The sequence below is a fragment of the Symphodus melops genome (assembly GCF_947650265.1).
Source record: "Symphodus melops genome assembly, chromosome: 1".
Lineage (NCBI taxonomy): Eukaryota > Metazoa > Chordata > Actinopteri > Labriformes > Labridae > Symphodus > Symphodus melops.
In genome coordinates, this window is record NC_136691.1 from 37380833 (window position 1) to 37401574 (window position 20742).

Consider the following 20742-nt stretch of genomic DNA (forward strand, 5'->3'; position numbering starts at 1 on the left):
AAAAGGCAACAACAAAAACTCACTCAAATAAATCCAAAATATCCAAAACACACGAGAATAAAAACAAAGTACATCCAGGGAGCAGAGAGAAATAAACAACAGGCTACAGATTAAACACAGACTACACATGACGCTCAAACAAACAAACATAAACCTTTACAGTTTGTGTAAACAGCTTTTCTTTAAAGTTAAGAAGACCTTCATACAGTGATACAAAAACATTGAATTAACTAGATGACAAGCTTTGGTCAGTTTAGGCTGCAAACGCTTCTTGTTTGTACTTTTAGTGGAGCTAGCACGGAGCAATGACAAACAGTTCCAAGCTGTTTATGAGGCAAACTATGATTAGATTATTTTCTTGTAATCAATTAATCGTAATCAACATGTTAAAGTCCCACCCCTAAAAGAAATACAAACGATTAACTAAATGGTAAATGCTGATGTACGACAAATATATAAAAAATAATACTTAGTTGTCACTCATGCTATGCTACATCTTAATGCTATGCTACCTCAGTTGCATTATTTTTATTATTCTGATGCTGCTTAGTCTCAAAGGCTGTTTAAACTGAACTCAACCTGAGATGAAATATAATTTATTTATTGTTTGTAAAATGAGCATATTTTAGTTGTATGAGATGTTTGAAAAAGGAACTGAGTGTTCAACTCTTAGCATGCACAGCAAAGAATTTCATGGTTAAACATTTCAGAGTTGATTATAACTCCCAATGTGTTGTTTTAACTCATTCTGAATTATATGGTGCTTAGTGTTGGAGTTGTTTCAGTGTTCATCCATTGGTGTTAGTTAGAGTTAATTAATAGGTTAACTCCGCCAGGTCTCATTTCATATTGTCGGTTGGAGAGACAGGAGAAGAGTTGAGAAAGTTTTGATCCTGTGAAGTTGTACATGGTACATAAAATACAGTCTAATTTAATTAAACAAAGTGAATTAATTCTCTGAACTACTGTAAATTACATTTGTGGAGAATATGTACTTATATGTACAAGCTAATGTTAGCTAGCTGTATCTTGCAGTTAGCTAACCATTAAAATAATTAAGCTATCAATGAATACAAAACTTTGAAACCTTTTAGCAATGAAACTCTGCATTTTACATTTACATTTTGAAGTTGAAGCAAATGTGGTTGTCCGGATTTCTTCATTCTTTAAGTCTTTATATTTGTGTAAATATTTTAAAAGCATTTTTTGAATTGTTAAAAACAAACAAACTCAATATCTTTAAAGCTTTATATTTATAAATAATTTAAAAATCAATTTTTGCACAGTTAAAAACTCAAGTAAAATGTATTCAAATATTTACATTTGTGTAAATATTTTAAAAGCAAATTTTGAATCCTTAAAAACAAACAAGATGAACATTTAAAAGCAATTGTGCACTGTTAAAAAAGAAGTAAAATGTTTGTAAATGTATACACTTTATTTAAATATATATGTTTTGCTGCGACCTCTCGCATCATTGCTAACTGCTCTCCGACGTCGGGAGAAGGAGGACGGACGGGACTCGTGTGAGGTCACGCGAAAAATGTATATAAATATAAATATTTGTTTTCTTTTTTTTTTTTAAATCAATCACAAAACCTTGACACTTCTGTTTTATACAACTCAATAGTGGCATAGGAGAATGTATACAAATATTCTTTATTGAAATTTTAACAATGTTTTGTCAGATTGCAAAACATCCTTGTCCTCTCAAAGTGTAGTTAGACCACTTTGGCTGTTGTATCTGAACTAACATGTCTTGTTGATTTGGTGCAAAGGTTTTCCAAGAAGACAGATGTTATTGTCCAGAAGAAGTCTCCTGCAGTCAACATGTCTCCATGCTACTGAAGAAACCCTGACTCTGGATGGGACTTCATACAGGTCAGTCTGCTCTCTTTCATTGGTATTATTATCTTTATAAGCATTCCTTTTGAGCATATATTGTTTATTTCTGATTGATGATGAAAATGTAGTTTTTTGTTGTTTGACAGAGCGACACTGAAATAATGCTGCAGAGACTAACAAGTGACAAGTCATCTCTCCTCTCCACACACCCAGACTAGTAGTTCACACAGGAGCTAATAACTAAAACGGAGTCCTTCCTTTTTCTTGAAGTCAAACACATGACAATCTGGTCGAATCTCTTTTTTAAAAGGTCTAATGAAGCTTAGCTTGCAGTGACAACGAACCTACTACACATTTCCTTACCTAAATGTTTTGATTGATTTATTGTTTTTAAAGATAATTTGTTAATAATTTGTTGTTTGTTTGTTATGTTTGCTCAGTCATAAAATAACTCAATTTATGAAGAAAATCCTCTTCCCCATACTATGTTCTAGGACATAAAATGTAAAATTAGAATGAAAAATATCTGCCTTTATTACATCTGTGTTTTTAATAACTAAATTTGCAGTATTATTGCAAAAACTATTCGCCCATATGTTCCGATATTGACAGCGACAAAGATAGTCCGTCTCTATCGTCTCAGATGTTTTAATGTTTAGTCAGGGTCACCCTCCGTCGTGGGTGTGGGAGGCAGGCGGGTTCAGTGGAGGTCGCCCCAAAAAAAATCAGAAGGGTATCACCATTGTTGCCACTATCATCCCTCGACTGGTTGACATGTTTTATCCAGATCAAGACAAATGCTTGATATATTTGTGGCGTCTCTGTTGCCAGCTCTTTACCGTGATATCTAATTAATCATTTTCTTTACATTTGGTTAATTTGTTAATCTAATTAATCTACTCAATTTAAACACTTTATTCTTTAGCAACTGATTTGAGTTATATAAACTCAACTTTTAACAAAGTTAGATTTAATTATTAATAATGTGTGCAATCTGTTGCCTCAATTTTATTGAGTAGTTAATGTGTATCCCTTTTTACAGGGGTGAATCCAACAACTCAGAGGGAGGAGATGCACCCAGTCTTCCCTTAATCCCAAATGAACACTGATTAATCCCTCATTAAATTAAACCGCTGAATCCTTTCCTTCAACTTTCTAGACCCAAGACGTAGCTTCCAGTTGTGGCAGTTCATGCAGGGCACACACCACTTAGACTGCCTGTTTTTGCAAGGATTTAGATGCAGCCAAGTATTTGGATGCGCTTTTGGTTAAGAGCAACACTGGTGCAGCTTTGATTCCTCGAGGATCAGACTAGATTAAATTCAACGGATTGTTCGGTTTTTCCTGCATGCACTTGACTTATTAGAAAACTCTTGCGAGTGTCCTCATGTCCCTGATACTGCATGTTGTAAAGGTGTGCCGTAGTAGTGATCTCATAATCGTCCCCTGAAGCGGTAGCCCACATCTCAAAGAGAAGGGAAAATAGAAAACAGCAAAAGTCTAATTGTGATTTCCCCATGCTTGTTTTGCAAATTGTGCTTACATTGGCTGCATACACAACAAAAGAATCTTTTAGTTCACTCCGAGTAACACTGGAACAAATTCATGTGCACGCCAAACCATTTGGGAGAGGTATCCATGGTAACCCACACTGAGTAGGAGCAAAAGCAACTGAGCTGATTTCAAAGGGAATGAAGTAAAGTGCTGATGTAAGTCTTCCATGGAGATCGTAAAAATCTACGTCATGAGGACAAGACCAGGGGAGGTCAAATAGCTGCTGTCAATGGTTATTCTGTATTCTCTTCATCAGGAGTGATGTGAATGTGTAGTTTTATATAAAGTGTTGGTATATTGGAAAACGTGCAGTATGGATGTCTCTTATGTCCCAGATTTCCTCCAGCAGAGATTGAGAATTTAAAGTTAACATAAGGTTTGGCATAAGGAGAAGCCCTGCAGCAGCCTCACAGTGGAAATCAGACTTGTTTTCACGTGGGCTCACCCTCACATCCTCCTCTCTGTGAGCCTCATGTAGGTCATAGTAAGAATACTGTGGATATAATTCACAGCTGCAGCGAGCAAACACAAACTCCTCTGTACCCGTCTCAGGAGTCACAGTAAGACATCCCATGGTGAGTTTTAATTAAATCTTTACTGTACACACTCCTCTCTCTCATCCCTCATCATCTGCCATCTTGGCTCAGGAATCACTCAGTCATGTGTGCAGGTTTATTAAAGGGGAAACACATTTAAAACAAGCCTCTAGCTGTGTGTACTTTCTTTCCTCCACTCCTGGTGGTGTGAATTATTTGTGGTTGAGCATTATGACAATGATACGGTTATGTAACTGCACAGATACAGAACACAGTAATATTACAGTCAGAGCAAACTGCTCTGGCTCCGTTTCATCAGATTTTCAAACAGTGATTGAGGGCAGCAGGAGGTATTATAATGCAGGACTGTCATTAAGAACAGGCTATTCAAGACTGGACGGACAACCAGTCTTTTGTGACTCGCTGAGGAAGAATCAATGAGGTCCTTCTAGATATCGCTCTGCTCTCCATCCCAACAACAGCACAATGCAAAGCAGTACTGAGTTGCACTAATTGTGCAGGGCTGAATTCTGTGTATAATAGTTGCAACAGCCAGTGTTTCCCATCCAAAGATCCACCATGTGAGAGCTGAATAAACATCAGAATTGTAGATTGACACTGGATTTCTTTTCTTTCTTTCTTTATAAAAGAATACAAATGACTCTCAAACATTGGCTATTCGGTGTCAACAAAACAAATAGGATTTAGCACCACTGTCATTAACAACCTGAACAGTTTGCACATCTGTCCATCAAATTGCATGTGCAAATCAGATTAGACACTAATGTATATAATTACGTATGCACCTGTGCTTGCAGCTTCTCCAGGCTGTTTAAATGGGTCAGATCTCGAAATAACCAGCTCAGAGAAGAAGTTGTGAGGCCCCCTCCCATCTGTACTCTGTCCATAACAGAGCAAAACTATTGCCACAAATAACCTTGAATCCTTGTGTTGTTACCTTGAAAGTCAAACAAGTTGTGTTAGAGTGACTTTTCCAAACATCTATAACTATAGAGGAGGAAAATCACATGTTCTTGTTTGAGTGAATGGATTAGCTTGTCAGATTGACATAACCTCCATATTTTAAGACACTGAATTTGAGGTGGCACTGTAAGTGTGAATGATGTTGTCTTACTAATACGATGAATTGCCTGGTAACACCAGCACCTAACTTAGCCTAGATTTGTGCAGAGAGAATAGAACGGCTTGCTGGTCAAGCAAGACAAGAGATGCAAGCAAGCATGGAGAGTTGTAAAAACCCGCACTGACCTTTCATGAGCTGCTATATAACATCCTGCCTGCAAATTGGATTGTGCACTCTGGACACTTTACTCTGCAATAAAAACTTTCGAGGGAAAAAGACATTGATCCATTTGGTGATTAAAATTGAGCTCCCTTCCTCACTGCAGGAAACCAACCAGCCAAAAATATTCAGACAGGCCAAGCCATTTTATGGAGTAAAATATCTCAATGTTACTGTTTTTTGTTTCAGCTGTAGTCACACTCATTGATTTATACAAAGCAAGCCAATGAAACACAGTCATCCCTCTGACTGTGGGGTGCATACTACTATTGGTCTTCCTCTGCTGCAGCTGCTGCATTCACGTTGGAAGGCCTAATGAAAGCCTGACAGATACTGAAACATAATAGATGTGTTTTTTTTATCAAACAGTGGGAATTAGGACATTCTTCCAAGAAGAAAAGATAGACTGGACTGTGATGAGTGGCATGCAGGGAGCCATTTGTTAAAATGTGCCAGATTAGTTTTGTTTAATAGGATTATGCACACGTTGGTATTTGTGCATTCTCTGTGATTACGACTCAGCATTGTGTTATTAAAATGTATGCCTCAAATGAAACAATGGAAATTCAACGTCTTTGGACTTTAGAAGAGAAACAATCTAATAGTCCCCCTCCATCTCTTTAAAATGACAAAAAAAAACCTTAGTTATATTAGAGAACAAAAAGTTTTTTCTGCACTTTAATTTTTTGTTTTCATAGAGGTTTGAAAGCACAGATTGTAAGTTGATTAACAAACATTTGCCCAATGAATATTATATGATGTCATATGTAGCTCTGATCATCACATGGTGTAAATGAGTTATATAACCTCAACAATGTTTTGCAGAAATGGAGTCTGCGGTAGTCAGACTGCAGGACCACACCCCCTTGTGGTCACAGTAGTATGACTATATTCTACAAAACGTACCTTATCTATTTTGTTAGGCTTTTCTGACCCAAATTGATCCTTCTTTTTAGATTGGCTCACAACCATACACAATACCTGTTGAAAAAAATCCCATGACACATTGTTTTTTGTCTTAGAAGGCTTTTGGATCAAGACAACATAAAACATCATGAAACCTTTTTTTTTTTTTAAGAATACATTCAAAAGAAAATCCCTCTTTCAAGATTGACTGACGCTTTACTGCGCAGACATAATTAAGTCAAACTTTTAACCTAAAGCTGTTTTACTTTCTCTGTTTTCAGTCACTAACAACAGATAACAGTCACTGTTGGTCATAGACTTTATTCATCATGTGCATGTTTTCATAACATACTCATTTCCACATAATATAGCTACATTGCATATAACATCAAATATTCTTTTTTTCTTTACATTTAATTCAAGATTCCACCATGATTTGACGATATGCAGTATCTTATTTTTGATTAACAAAAAAACCTCAGCTGTTTGATTCTTGCACTTACATTGAAGATAATCTGGCAGGCATTGACTGACAATCAGTTCTACTCAAAAGAATAGAATTTCCTCCTTTTACAATAGTTATTCATTACAATCTGAAAACAATCAAACAAGCATTAATATGGAAAAAAAGGTACATTCACAGTCAAATATATCTACCATAAATAATGTAAACATTTCAAATGAAAAGGTCTGTCATTTAAAAAAATTAATAAAACACAAAACTACTTCTTTGCACTTCAATCGCAGCTCATCCTGTCACTCTCAGGCGTTGCCATGGTGATTGGTATGTCTTAATATGGCCTCTGAGTGACAGAATTTGTCAAAGTTAACCATCCGTGGTATTTTTTGATGGCTCATTTTCATAATTTACACACTCGGTGCAATAGTTACACAAGGCTGCTCATTCTGATTCTCTTGGCAGTCAGCTGCACCGCGATAAAACTCACACTGAGTCATTGCCAAATTAAAAAAAGAAGCCCTGAATCACGAATGCATAAATTATAAAGCCCCAGATAGTCCTCTTGGAAAAATATGAAGCATAAACAAATGTCTGAAATAAAGTATAAAAACATAAAAATGTAAAGATTGGAGATCCACAGTATATCACAAAGCACAAGTAGCAGCAGGAGAAAAGGCGACGATCTGCATCACTCTGAGCTCTGTACAAGACATCTATTTGGTTTGACTGGTTACAGAACAACATTCACACATTAATGCACCATTGAGCACAAGGGGTCACTGTGGCTACACAAACAGACTGATAATCACAGGCAGCATGGAGAATGAACAGGGGGACCAAGACTCCTTTTTTTACGTTTGGTTATTGGGTCTTCCCTAAAAAGTATGTTATTGCCATACGACGTCAACTTTCAAATGAGAAGCACTCCTTCTGGAAGACTTTTTTAGTGCCTGGAAACAGAATAGTTTCAGATTTTTTAAGAGTAGCCAACAAAGATGTCAATGCAAAGGAAGGGTGACGGGGAGTATTAAATCACATGCAGAGGTGCATCCTACAGATGATATTCCTTTACATTTACATTATTGTTTATTGTATGGACTCTTGCTTACTTTTAACCCGTTGAAAACCAAGAGGCATGCAATTGCCTCTGTGCTGAATTATATAGTGCAGTAAAGTGCCAAAACATAATGCACTCTGTTGAACCCTAAACCAGCCAGATAAGAAACCACAAACTGATTGTACATCCACTTAGTATGTGGCCGGTTTACAGTCGTAAGTTTGTTCATTACATTGCTTTCAAATAAAGGGAAATATTAAATGAAACTGTCTGTAAATAATCCATTTGTTCAAAAACTCTGCCTAAACCAAACCCATCTATGCTGTACATTACTGCACCACACCTGTTACTGACACAGCAGCCCTAAAGCTCTGTTTACAACTGGTATTAACATGCATCCTGGGTGATGGGAGCACCTCGAGCATAAACACATTAATTTCAGACAAAACATTTACATAGCACACTACTTTTTGCAGGCACGATTTTAATTGTTTGGGGGTTTTTTTATACCAGAGCTCCTCCTCCAAAGGTGTGTAGTTTCTAAGTAAATAAATACAACTTTGACTGGAGTCTCTTTTAACAGTGAACATATCCAACAAACAGATGTGCATGCTTTAACACACACATCCTAAAACATCAGGATCCTTACATTACAGCATTATTACGAACTGCAATAATCGGCTTGTGGGTCACATCTCCGGCTCACGTAGTTCAAAGCACTGGGAGATGTAGTTTATGCATTCAAATGGGATGTTAATGGGAAAAGCATAGGCGTTTGTGTAGGTACAGGGCACTTCATTTTTCCTCTCATCTCACCCTCACCCCCCTTACCCTAGGATTGTGAAGTATTGATAATTAAATTCATGGTATATGATTGGCTCAAACCACACAACATTTCCTGTTCTTTCACAAAAACCACATTTTGATGCATAAAGTTATTAGAAGAGGAGTCTTCTGTTACTCTGACCCCCTTTGCTATACTTCCCAGACCTATTATCCAAATGTAGCTTGAGTAATCAGATGCAATCAGTCTTGGGTGCGTCCACACTTATTAGTATTAATGGCTCTCCACTTGATAGATTCAAGCAGTATGCATGTTTTTACCAGGTGTAAACTAAACTGCCTCTATGATGCCGTTTTGTCAAGAAACAGAGAAATAACCCTGAAAATACAGACTTCCATCAGTCAGTGTCACTCCATTCAAGTAATATGTTTCAATAAACTCTGTTTGCAAAAGTTTATGAAACAATAAAAAACACTCTGCCTCATTATAATGCATGCTTATCCTTTATCTTTGTTAAACAACAACCATAAAACTATAATGGAAGACCCTCACCAACACACAAGTGTCACAATCAAGTGGACATCCCTGAGACAGCTCCATTTGATCTGACGCTCTTGTCTGTGTAAGGCATGCTTTCAAGGTGAAGAGCTTTACAGCTTTTTGTTATTGTGCGACAAAATTTAAAAGAAAAAATGGGCAAAAGTGGCAGCAACAACATCCTCACAACACCTAATAGCTTACTGCAAGAACTAATTTAACTACATGTGACGACACAGTTACAAGCGCCAATGTCAGAGGTTGGAAAATGCAACCATTGCCTCCTGTTGACATGCAGCTAAGACATCACCATGAGCGGTCAACAGCTTCAACAGATCTAGCATTTAGCCAAAAAACGGACACCCTATGTGCGTGGCTGTGTTGAGTAAGGGACTGTATGTAAATTATTATTGTCATGGTGACAGAAGAGGAAAAGAGGAATGTGGAGTCAATGGAGTGAAACTTGTTTCTTAAGAGATATTTTGGTTTATATTTGTGAGTTTAATTTAGATTTAAAAAGTTACATCAAAGATTATTTTTGGATGTGTGCAATTGAGGGGTGTTTTAAAATGTATAGAGGATTTGGGGTTGGGTGAAATAATGAAGTCCATAAACACTTTGCTTAATCAATTTAGTGGCTACATCATTTGCAGCTATGAAGTCAAATACAGTGGGGTTTTTTTTAAACTATTTTCGAAAGCTTCCCATTAAAAAGGTTCATTGATTTGAAGAACTACCTATGTAGAATAATTTTCATACAGCCCCTTACTTCATTTGGTTGGTCAGCATACCAACTCAAACTCAAACTTAAGGATTACAATGACTTAACGGTAAGAGCAAACACGTTGTATGTTTTCTCTGGTCTCATTTATGTGAGTGTCTGTGCTCATTTAGGCTATATACAAGCTTTTGAGTTGTGTGTAGCATGACACAAGTAAATGTCTTACTTTAGCTTGAAGCGACGCAAGGAATGTTTTAGACATTAGTGGCTAAATTTACTGTGTATTCTACTTTTTGCTTATTTTAAAAGATTGAAACATTTTAGGCAGTGGGTGTCAAGTGTGTACATTTTCACATTAGGGTAGAAGTTTTGTTGGTCCTTGTTGGTTGGTGGTGGATCTGGCCTTCGGTTTTCTTGTCCGTCTTTCTGTCAGAAGAAGGAGGGGTGGGTGAGGGGGCTTTTACCGTTTCAGTCTGAGAAGAGACTGGCAAAAGATTTGCGTAGGTTGCGTATGGTTTCAGCCTTCACCTCATCCTGGCTAAGGCTGGCTCGTGGCGCCGGGGTTTCTGGAATGTTGAAGGTATTGGTAAGAGACTGGGATTTGCTATAAAGAGAGGAAAATGGCAATAGAGGAGAGGAAGAGGCTATTAAAGTCATGCAGCAAACCAATGGAATGAAAAAGACCGAAGCAAGGCAGGACAGAGAGAAAGAGAGAGAAACCTCAGAGGAATAAAGCCTCTTACTAAACTCTTCATGTTTAGATAACAGAAGATATTAACTAAATCTAAATCAAAATGATTTTAGATTGAGCTCAGAATGTTTATAGGAAGTGGACATTGCCTCTGAATCTACGCAGCTCAGCCAATGTGCTGGTAATGTTTCCCAAAGTAGGAGTCGTGACCCCAGACAGTGAGGGGGGGGTTCAAGAGATTCCTTCCGAAAACATTCAAATGGAAAAGGGTTTACAATGGCATATTTTACCCATTTTTGTAAAAAAAATATTTAGAAATAAAGTAGCTCATGAGATTATGTATGTACTGCTTATCGCATTTCTTACAACAAATATTGAAAAATAATATTACAGTGTTCGGGCTGTTGAATGTTGGTCTAATGCAGGTGTTTGAATATGTCTAATGGTGTGCATGACTGTGTGCAATGTTAAATGTTTAAACCACTTCTAGGGACAATGGGGTCCCCATGTCTCTAGCACCATTATATTGGGGGTCATAGGCTGAACGTTTTGGTAACCGCTGTGCTAGTTCTTTGAACCTGCAGATTGTACAGAAGTCTATGATATCTGCCACCTGAGAAAACATCTCTGTAACAAGTGTAGTTAGGGCGCGGCAACCCTGTAGAGACAAGTCACAAATTTGAAAACAAGATAGAAGCCCTGCTTTTCATATGCTTCCCAGCTCTTATCCCTAATCCATATTTGGTAATAAGGTCATTCATCTAATCAAATGGAAGAATAAAAAAAAATATGATTGATTTGATTTCTCTTGACTCGTCAAAACTAAATTGGTGTTTCTGTTTTAAATACTCCACCTTCCCTAAAGTATGTCACAGCAACATGACAGAGGAAATTTGATTTCAATTAACTGTTAAAGTTGAAAAGATACGGAGCAATAACTGTTATCACTGAGTTCTTAAATGTTCCTGCTGATGCTTTCTAAACAGAGGAGACAGATGTATGGGTAATGTTTTGAGATCTTGTTCAGCAGTGACCTAGAAAATGAAAGTGACAGATGTGTTTCATTCCTTATTGTCATCAACAACCATAAGCCAGCCTTTGCTTGTTGATGTTTTATTTATGAATCAGCATCTCAGATGTTTTGTGAAACTGCTGCTGAAGGACTGAAAAATGCAAGAACCAATAAATCATGCACATTAAGGTGGATCATTTGCATGAATAGATTCAATTGTGTCATGCACACTTAAATGCAGGCAAAAAGAAAGAGAGGATCATCTGTTCCGGTCAGCTGTGTTTTTCACTTCATAAAAAAACAGGAAAGGAAACAGATCCAACATCATTTATCATGTACAGATACTTACTTCAGTTGTGGCGATCCGCCCATAGATGAGTTGTCCTGACTTGGCTTCTGTGGGGGCTGAGGCTTCTGCTGCAGGGGGGGCCGTCCACCTGGGCCACCTTGACCTTGAGCAGCAGGTCGTGGTTGCTGAGTAGTGGCTGAGCCAGAACGACCTTGCTGGCCAGGAGCCCTTTGTTGTTGTTGCCCACCCTGGGACTGCTGCCTGGGGGGCTGGGCAGGCCTCTGCTGTTTCTGCTGTACAGGGACAGACTGTTGCCTCTGAGTTTGAGGTGAACCTCCTTGGCTTCGCTGAGGAGAGCCCTGACCAGAGGAAGGTCTCTGGCCTTGAGTAGCTCCCTGACCGGCAGGCCGTGGCTGGCTTGCAGAGCCCGGGTTTGCTTTAGCACTGGGATCAACAGCAGGACTAGCAGCAGGCTGCTGGGCCTGTGCAGGAGGTTGGCCCTGAGGCTGAGGTCGCTGCTGGGATGGGGGACTCTGCTGAGGACCACCTACAGAAGACCCTTAAAATCAGCAACCACATACAAATACTTTAGTCAGAATTGGAAGAAAAATAGCAAAAGAATGTAAGTATTATTTCTAAACAAAAAAAAATCAAAGTCATAGATTTTTGTAAACAAGGCTGGCCCTCACCCTGAGGCGAGGGGCGCTGTTGAGCCTGTGGTACTCTTGACTGTGAGACCGGCTGAGGAGAGAGCGCCTTCTAAAGAACATATAGCAAAGTAAAGGACAGACAGTAAGTTTCAGTTTGAAAAAAAAGAGTAAGAAATAGTAAAAGTAACGTTAAAAAACAATATGCAGGGTGAATATCTGATTCTTGTTGCTGTAATAAAGAGCAAAATTATACAACACAACATTTCAAGCCATTGCCACTAAAACTCATAAGATCGTATTCATATTATTCTAGAGCCCTAGAGTTCAACTCCTGGTCTATAACTCTTCAAAGACTTAGTTGAATTATCACTAAATAGAATGTAAATCTTCACTTCTAAGCCGATGACATCAAAGTTTGAACCTAATGGGTTTGCTAAGCTCCTGTGTCTGTATGAAAAGAATGTAAGGTTTGAGATATCAGCCATTGGTCTGGTCACATCTAAACCTCTCTAACTCGAGTGCTCTTGATTTTGTAGGCTAGGACATCACATAGACTGGCTGTACATTTCCATCCTTTGAATCAACAATATTAAAAAGCTGAATGTGTCATTTTTGTCGCATGTCTGGGTCTTTGCTATGCTCTTCAAAAAACAATATTATATTTAAAACAAACTCCCAGCCACACAGCAAACGCAAAGGTCTATTTTATATCTAAAGCCTTGCATGGATAGACATTGAAAACACATATGTGTGTATGTGTTTCATTATGTATCAAATCACGCAATTATTTATACAGGTACTGTGTGTATCCTTGTGCATTTATGTTTTATTTATTTAATACTTCTGCTGCGCTATAGCATAAAGCACGCGCTTACTCTTTGTGGTCTTTGTTCACATGTGCTATTTTAAAGAAAAAAACATGTAAGACACATTTGTGTAACTGAACGACCAAAAACAAAATTGAGAAAGAATGAAAGAAAAAGAAAATGCAAGAGCAGCAAGCATAGATATTCTGTGGTTTGAGCACCTGTGCTGGCTGTGCTGCTGAGGCACGCACTGTTGAAGGGCTTGAAGTGTGAGGAACACTCAGACTCATCTTTGACATCACCAGCTCTGCAATCTGAACCCGATCCTCATCCTGCTGGTCCCCAATCAGTGGCATTGAACAGTCATCAACCTAAAAATAGACACGTTGATAGATTTGATTTCTGCTTCCAGTCACATCCAAAATGTCCTTTTGTTCGTCTAGCCTTCTGGTACCTCTATTATGTAGTCCTTGCCATCTTTACCATGCAGAGCCTCCACAGCACAGATATCCAACCCTCCAAAGATGTCAGCACAAGAGTCCACCCACATTCTGTACCTGCAATAATGTGTGAAACCGAGCTATAATAGTGCACTGAGTCAGTTTAGGGTGAACATCCTCATCCCGTCTGTATTAATGTGCTCTTACTTGTCTGACATGGCCACCTGCTCAAGCATGGATGAGCCAGTGTTGGTTTTCCAGTTTCCAGAAATTGATGTTCTCCTGATAGTAAGAATTTTAAATTGTCATGTTAAGTCATTTTTATTTAGAAGTCTGAAACAAAATGGAGTGAATTCCACATTTTACTTACATGTATGCTTTGTAATTGTCCCCTATCTTCTGAATGCGGACGTCATACTTAGCATCAATGAAGGGCTCAGATGTAGCATAAGTCTTGGTCAGTGCTACAACACTTGCAATATCTTGAAAATCATATTGATTGTCCACTTTAACCTGAGACAAGCAAAGGTAAAAAAAGAACTTTAAAAGAAACTGGTTTCACGTTGCAAGATTTATTGTGTTCACATTGAAACGTGAAAGTGAAATGCTACCTTTCCCATTCCTGAGTGAGCATGGCCCATCTTCACCACAACAGGGAACCGAGGGCAGGTTATCTGAAACACAGAGCATTATCACATATTCTGATTTATCACTTCGGACACTAATTTCCAACTTCCATTCCAAGCCAATAGTAGTGATTCATATTGGTGGCTTGAAAGAAAGCCCAGTACTGCCAAGCCTAATGAATGTGTGCAGGGGCGGAGTCATCTGCTCTGCTGCAAAAGTCTCTCTTTTACTGACACACACTCATGCACGCACACACGCACACACACAATAATCTTCATCCACCCAGACCAAGAAAAGACACTCCAAAGATAAACAGCTGTGCCTCAGCTGCTACATGAGATATAGTATTGACAGGGAAGCAAATGACCTTTCTAAAATGTGACCATGTGCAGATATATGACCTGTCCGTGTGTGTGTGTGTGTGTGTGTGTGTGTGTGTGTGTGTGTGTGTGTCTCTTTAAGGGTTGTTAGCAGGGAGTCATACCTATCAGCACAAGTGGATAAGGGGGAGGAGAGAGAAAGGAGGAGAGCAGATGGCAGACAACTCACCATTTCCTTGTGGTTTGGATAGTAAACCTGTTCAATCAGTGGGAATTCCTCTGGGCCAAGTTGTTTGAAGACTCGAGACATCTGAGCAAACTAAAATAAACAAAAATGTTAAGGATGATCAGGATTCAACAGGCACTCCTGAAAATATCGGCAAATCTCAGGACAGCCTGACCCTGATATTATCCTGAGTTGCCCCCGCACATATGCCTCTCACAGAAGGAGATTTTAGGTGTCTGACGGGGAGAGGGGTTGAAGATCTCAGGAGGGAAGGACATGAAGCAAACAAGACAGTGCCGAAGTGACAGCGTAATGATTACAACATATTATAGGCTGTAGGGATGCAACGATTAGAAAAAATTAATTAGAAATTAAAGAATTAAAAAAAATGAATGACACAGTAATCAAACTATACAGAAAAAAAGATAAACAAATAGTGTAAAGGAAAAATGAAAATAAATAATCAAAGGCAATATACGCTCTGATATTAACTACAATGACTTTAGCTTATGTTTAAAATATGCACCGTTTTATTTGTGTGTTGTTGTTGGGAGGTTTTCTTTTTTTTTTGGGGGGGGGGGTGCCTTTATTCAATAGGACAGTAAAGAGGGACTGGAAATGTTGGGAGGAGGGCTTCAGTGGGATTCAAACTCATTTCTACAGCAACAAGGACTACAGACTATGTACATGGGGTGCACACTTACCACTGAGCTAAACCAACGTCCCTGACACTTAGTATCAAAGTATTATTGTTAATATAAGACTACCATTAACTTTATTATCTTAATCTTATCTTATGATATATGTTTTTTTACATTTTTAATCCTCTAAAGAAATGTAGTCAAACCTGGTTGTTTTTGAGGTTGCTATGGTTCAGTGGGACATTTTTTTGTGAGATTAGTGAGATTAGGCAATACTGTTACTAACACTTTACATAGCAGCCTGTGCCATCAGTGTGTGAGTAGGTGTGAATCTGTAGGTGGGACCTGTAGTGTAAAAGCACTTTGAGTAAACTGAAGACGTGAAAAGCGTTACACAAGCTCAAGTCCATTACTCTTCCATTTTAAATGTTCTAAATAAATAAAGATGACTGAGTGAACGAAAGTCTTATATGATCAGCTGTCATCAGTGCCTCGATATGAATCTTATATTTTCAATGATGAATCTTCGTTTTACATGTGGCCTCTGATAATCCTGTCTCTTTGTGTTTTTTGTTTGTCTGAAGTTTTGATGAAAAATGACAAACCCACAGTAGAGAGCTGGAATATAACACGCTCTTGAGCTTTTGTCAGGGTTTTTAACTTGTTATATTAACCTACAGCACCTTTTTTCTAACAGCTTTCGCAGACAGAGAATCTGTCAGATGGAGAAAAAAAACTCTGTTCATTATGAGTGCACCAGAAATGTATCCCCAGACAGACAACTTAGCTTGTTTCTTTGGTGGATACAAACCTTTCCTGCTTGGTCCCCCTGCCTAAGTAAATCTAAAATAGTGTCGACCCCATGTCTCAATAAGCACACCACAAAAAGATTCTGCTACATATAAGTCCCTTTGTTGCTATTCTATACAGGTAGATCCAAAAGTGTTTTGTTTTTTTTAACAATGAGAACACCTGCTGCAGAGCCTTGATAATTACATAACCTTGAGGGGGGTTTTTTAGATTATTTTAGTAGCTTTTTTCAGCCATTTTAAGAGTAACAGAACAGTGGATAGAGAGTGGGGAAGGACAGGTGGCAAAGGAGCCACAGGCCAGATTCAAATCTGGGCTGCCCTCTTTGAGGACTGTACACTGGACCGCTGTACATGAGGAGAACAGATTAACCATTAGGCCACCTATCACGTCTTTCTCATATATCCCTTTTTGCATGCTCACTCACGTCTCCGCTGTTATTCTTTGCTGTCACTTTCTGCCGTGCTCACCTTATCAATTGCAAGACGTTCCTCCCTCATTTTCAACCTCTCATTGTTCTGCTCCCCTTTTAAATATGATTCTTTCTCTGCCTTAGTTCCTTCTTGGTGATGTTTTGTGCGCCTTTCCGCCTCCCTTATAACTGCCCATCTTCGCAGAATCATCATCCATCAATTCTTTACCCATCCGGTCTCATCCGGTCATAAGCTTCACCGCCATGTGTCTGGACTCCATGGCAGGATTTATTCTGTCAGCACACAGAATTGTCATTCTCCAAACACACCACCCACCCCATGTACTCCAAGCGCCAAAATATTTCTGTCAAGACACATTTCCATGTTATTCATTATTAAAAAAATGTTTTCTTTATTCACTTGTGTCTCCTGATTGAACTGCTGCTGATGTCTGATAAAGCAACACAGTCCAACCCTATGATGATAGCTTTTGCCTGAAAAGTCATTGCTACACATAATTGGATGTATTCACAGCTTAAACAAATGAGTAGGAAAATGTGCTGGCAAGTGCAAAAGAGTATGAGGAAACTTCCTTATGTGCATAAACATTCCTCTGGTTTTGTATATAACATCATCATCCTCACCCAATTGCTCGCAGGGAATTTCCCCCCCTGATTTCCTGGCTCATGTCAAGTGGAAATTTTCGTTGCAGCATGGCAGGAAAAGGTCCTGATAAAGTTGGGATGAAAACCTCTGGGCATTTGCGTTCCCACATGAACCCCATCTCAAAAATGTCAGGACATTTTCAGGCGTGCGGTGCTTGTGTGAAAGGGTCTTGAGTTACTTTTTGTGCTTAAAAGAAAATGAATTCTTAAATAATCCTTACCACCCATGGTTTGTCACAGAAATTGTAGACAGAGTGTAAAGAGTTCACACTTGGCAGTCCAGCATACTGCAGGCCGATCACCATGTTCCGGTGGTCTCCATTCTTGTCCATGCTAAATGCATGCTGTCGGATCAGCACAAAATCTGGCTTAAAGGACCTGGGACAGAGCACATGAGCAAAATATGAAACTGCAGTGACGAGAAACTTGCTTGTAATTTCTGCTATAGTGAGTTGTAGGATTTTAGCATTTCACATAGGAGGAAAGCACTGAAGACTTTTAAAGTGTCTTTACAATAAATACTTTGCAGTGTACATACTTGTTAACCTTGTGTCCATTCCTAAATGTATCAATGTTCACGTTGTAGGTTCCTGTTGCATTGGCCACCAGGTTGATTTCAGAGAATTCAGCCTAGAGGGAAAACATTAACTTTAATTCTAATAAAAAAATAACTTGTAAAATATGACATGGAGAAGGACATTTCATCATACTATATTTTATTCTTTTCAGCCAGACAGGGTACAGAAGACTCAAATGTGTTTTTTTCTTTTTAAGGAGCCACAGGGGAAATAATGGAATTCTCTATGTAAAGTAGAGGGACATAAATAGGTGGGAAGGAAAATGCCTCAGGCAGACTCTCCTGCTTGGTGGACTGAGGACTCATTGTAAGTGACAAAAAGTAGATCAGTAAATAGTCTACATGTTATGATACAAAAACTAACCAGAAAAAGTTTACTGGTCAGTTGCTAGGCTTAACCTTTTTTTATCAGAATTAAAAGTGACTTAATCCGAATAGCTTTATCGATACATCTGCCAAACAAAACATTCATCGAGAAATAAAGGAAATTAGTAAAAACATCGGCCCTCGCTACTGTCTTGGATCCCTGGGGAATTTAGCTTTCAAATGGTTCTCTTTTTAACACAGTAACAGCCATTGACCTGAATGAGTCATCTGTTATTTGAAAAAGCATAAATCAGTTTTTAGATGGTGTGATGTGGTGGATCAGTGTTCCTTAAATACACAAAGACATAATAGCAAGACTGAAAAAAACAGAATGACTCAAAGTGTGCTTTACAGATTTATTTTGGTTTGGTTAAAAACCAAAATAGGATTAAAGTGAACACATTTAACTCAGCCCGGGCTGTATTTTCAATTTCACTCAGTCTTGACACACATAGATGAGAGACCGTGTTATTCATAGACTACATTTTCAAATAATGATGTAATATCCCCCAACTAAGGTGAACAGGCTGGGACAGTTGTTTTTAACTAGTGTCTGCTCTTTATTTCACAGGTTCTCTGTCATTCTGTTGGGCGGCAAAGAAAAACCTACCTGTTCTACTTTGATGTCATATTCACCGTGGACCTTTCTTCCCCTGAAGACTTTTACCCTGCATGTGAAACAAGGATTTCAATACACATGTTGTTTGTATCCAGACAAGACAAATAGATGTCAGCTGAATAGTTCTCTTAAAATTAGCAGCTCATTTGAACAACACTAAAGAACTGTGATGCAAAAAAAATAACCAAAAAATCAGCTGACATCAAAGGAGCATAGTGCTTCTTAATACTCATAAAGTGTTACATGGTTGACAGTGCAATTGCTGCCAATACATCAGGATTAAATAGTTGCAACCCTGTCAAAGGCACCAACATAAACACAAGGAAAACAACAAGTAAGCAGCCATTATCTGGAACAAAAGTAACAGTGGTTCTTTACACTTAAAATGCACCTTTAAATAGATAAACACATCCAATGACTGTTGTTATGGAGAGGGGGAGAACCACTTTGGGTCTGTACTGTTGGACTGGAGGGTTTTGTTGTCTTGGTGCATGGATCCATTGTGTTAATGATCCCCTAAGGTAAAACTCTAATACGCAAGCAGAATCATTTGCACTGATGGAGAGGCTTGGCTGAAACTGAGCTGGTGCATGCATATTTCCTGTGTAGCGTCCTAACATGCACTCTGTATGAAAACACCTGCATCATCATGATGGCAACAGCTCACCCTGTGGGCTGGTATCATCTTGAGCATTTAATAGGCAGAATGGAAAAACACTTGGGTTCATGCAACAGCCGATCGTCAAATGAAAATGGCTTCTCTGCCTGCAATCTGTTGCGCTTTTCCATGGAACAATTTCTCATGTACAAGGTGCTTCTGATCTGAACAAGAAGCCAGGAGGCTGCTACACGTGATGTACCTCACTGAGTGAATCATATGACCTTCTCGATATTAGGCCACTGCAGCCCACAGTCTGGTACACATTTCAGTCTAGACGATGCACAGAGCTGGCACTGCGCACTGCTCTCTTACCAGTCGGTCTGCTGGTCGTCGATAACTAAGAGGACCTTGGCGCTGCTGGAGACTCCAGCACGGTCCGCTGCCTCGGATAAGGTCGCGGCAGCTGCAGCCGTGGTCTGTTTGACAGCGTTGGAGATGGAGGAGAAGAAGCCGGAGCCTGCACCTGCACCTCCTGCAGGAGGCTGCTGGCTGGTGGACTGGCGCCTCTCCGTCGGCCCAGGCGACACTGCGGGGCTCTGCTGCGGCGGGTCGGGGCGTTGGAGATCCGTCATGTAGCCATTGGGCAGGTTGGACATAAAATTGCTGTCCGAGAGTCGTCGACGCAGGTAGTTCATGATGGAGACTTAATAAAATGACGGAAAGGGGTGTCCAAATATCCTCAAAGAAGATGCAGATTACAACTTGGTATTCAGTGAGAAATGGAATGACTAGGCTACTTTCCCATGGGCAGAGGCGTGCTCAATGTTACCTAAAGAGAGACAACTTAGAGTTATAATCAATAAAGTGCACATTTTTTAATCGGATAAACAATAGTGGGGAATCGTGACTAGTATGCCAGAGGAACAAGATATGGTAATATGAATGCCAAAAAAAAAATCTCACAGGCCCCTGGTAAAAGCTTAAAAATAAGAGTCCCCACGTCAAAATCAAGTCAAATATTGATTTGTAATTTTTTTTATCGAATTTACATCGGATTTTTGTGAATTAACTCACCTCCCAAAACAACCACCAATCAGTATAGTAACTGTCATAGCAACCTACCTTGGAGTGTATCCTCAACTGATCCGCCCCACAGTTGAAGGGATGATGCTTATACGAGCCTGTTATTACTCTATCTCACAGAAAGACTTCACTTAGGTGACTCTCGTGTCCTCGCAGGCGGGCATTGGGCTTAAACCTTTGAAATCAAAGCTACTGTCCACCCT

General features: G+C 39.1%; 1 protein-coding gene across 2 annotated transcripts; it reads right to left on the reverse strand.

The window, feature by feature from the left end:
* Positions 1–6445: 6445 nt before the first annotated feature.
* On the reverse strand, positions 6446–20677 carry syn1 (synapsin I). 2 transcript variants are annotated; one of them, XM_079342474.1, is made up of 14 exons: positions 20579–20677; positions 19829–20285; positions 18847–18904; positions 17832–17923; positions 17515–17671; positions 14768–14857; positions 14203–14265; positions 13962–14104; positions 13799–13873; positions 13606–13708; positions 13373–13522; positions 12385–12454; positions 11756–12254; positions 6446–10269 (listed from the first exon to the last, which is right to left on the reverse strand). In XM_079342474.1, exons 2-14 carry the CDS (start codon positions 20149–20151, stop codon positions 10242–10244), a joined length of 1851 nt encoding a protein of 616 aa, XP_079198600.1. In that variant the 5' UTR covers positions 20152–20285; positions 20579–20677; the 3' UTR covers positions 6446–10241. The 2 variants fall into 2 exon arrangements, with proteins under 2 accessions (XP_079198600.1, XP_079198599.1); XM_079342473.1 differs by having other exon boundaries at positions 6446–10307.
* Between the last annotated feature and the right edge of the window lie 65 nt (positions 20678–20742).

Bases quoted from the DNA above. Each gene is read 5' to 3' on its own strand.
- syn1 (XM_079342473.1), bottom strand. From the start codon at position 20,151: ATGAACTACCTGCGTCGACGACTCTCGGACAGCAATTTTATGTCCAAC. The intron at 14,266-14,767 runs GTGAGTTGTCTG...TCTGTGTTTCAG, and splicing joins ATCCAAACCACAAGGAAATG to ATAACCTGCCCTCGGTTCCC. The intron at 14,105-14,202 runs GTAGCATTTCAC...TGCTTGTCTCAG, and splicing joins CTCACTCAGGAATGGGAAAG to GTTAAAGTGGACAATCAATA.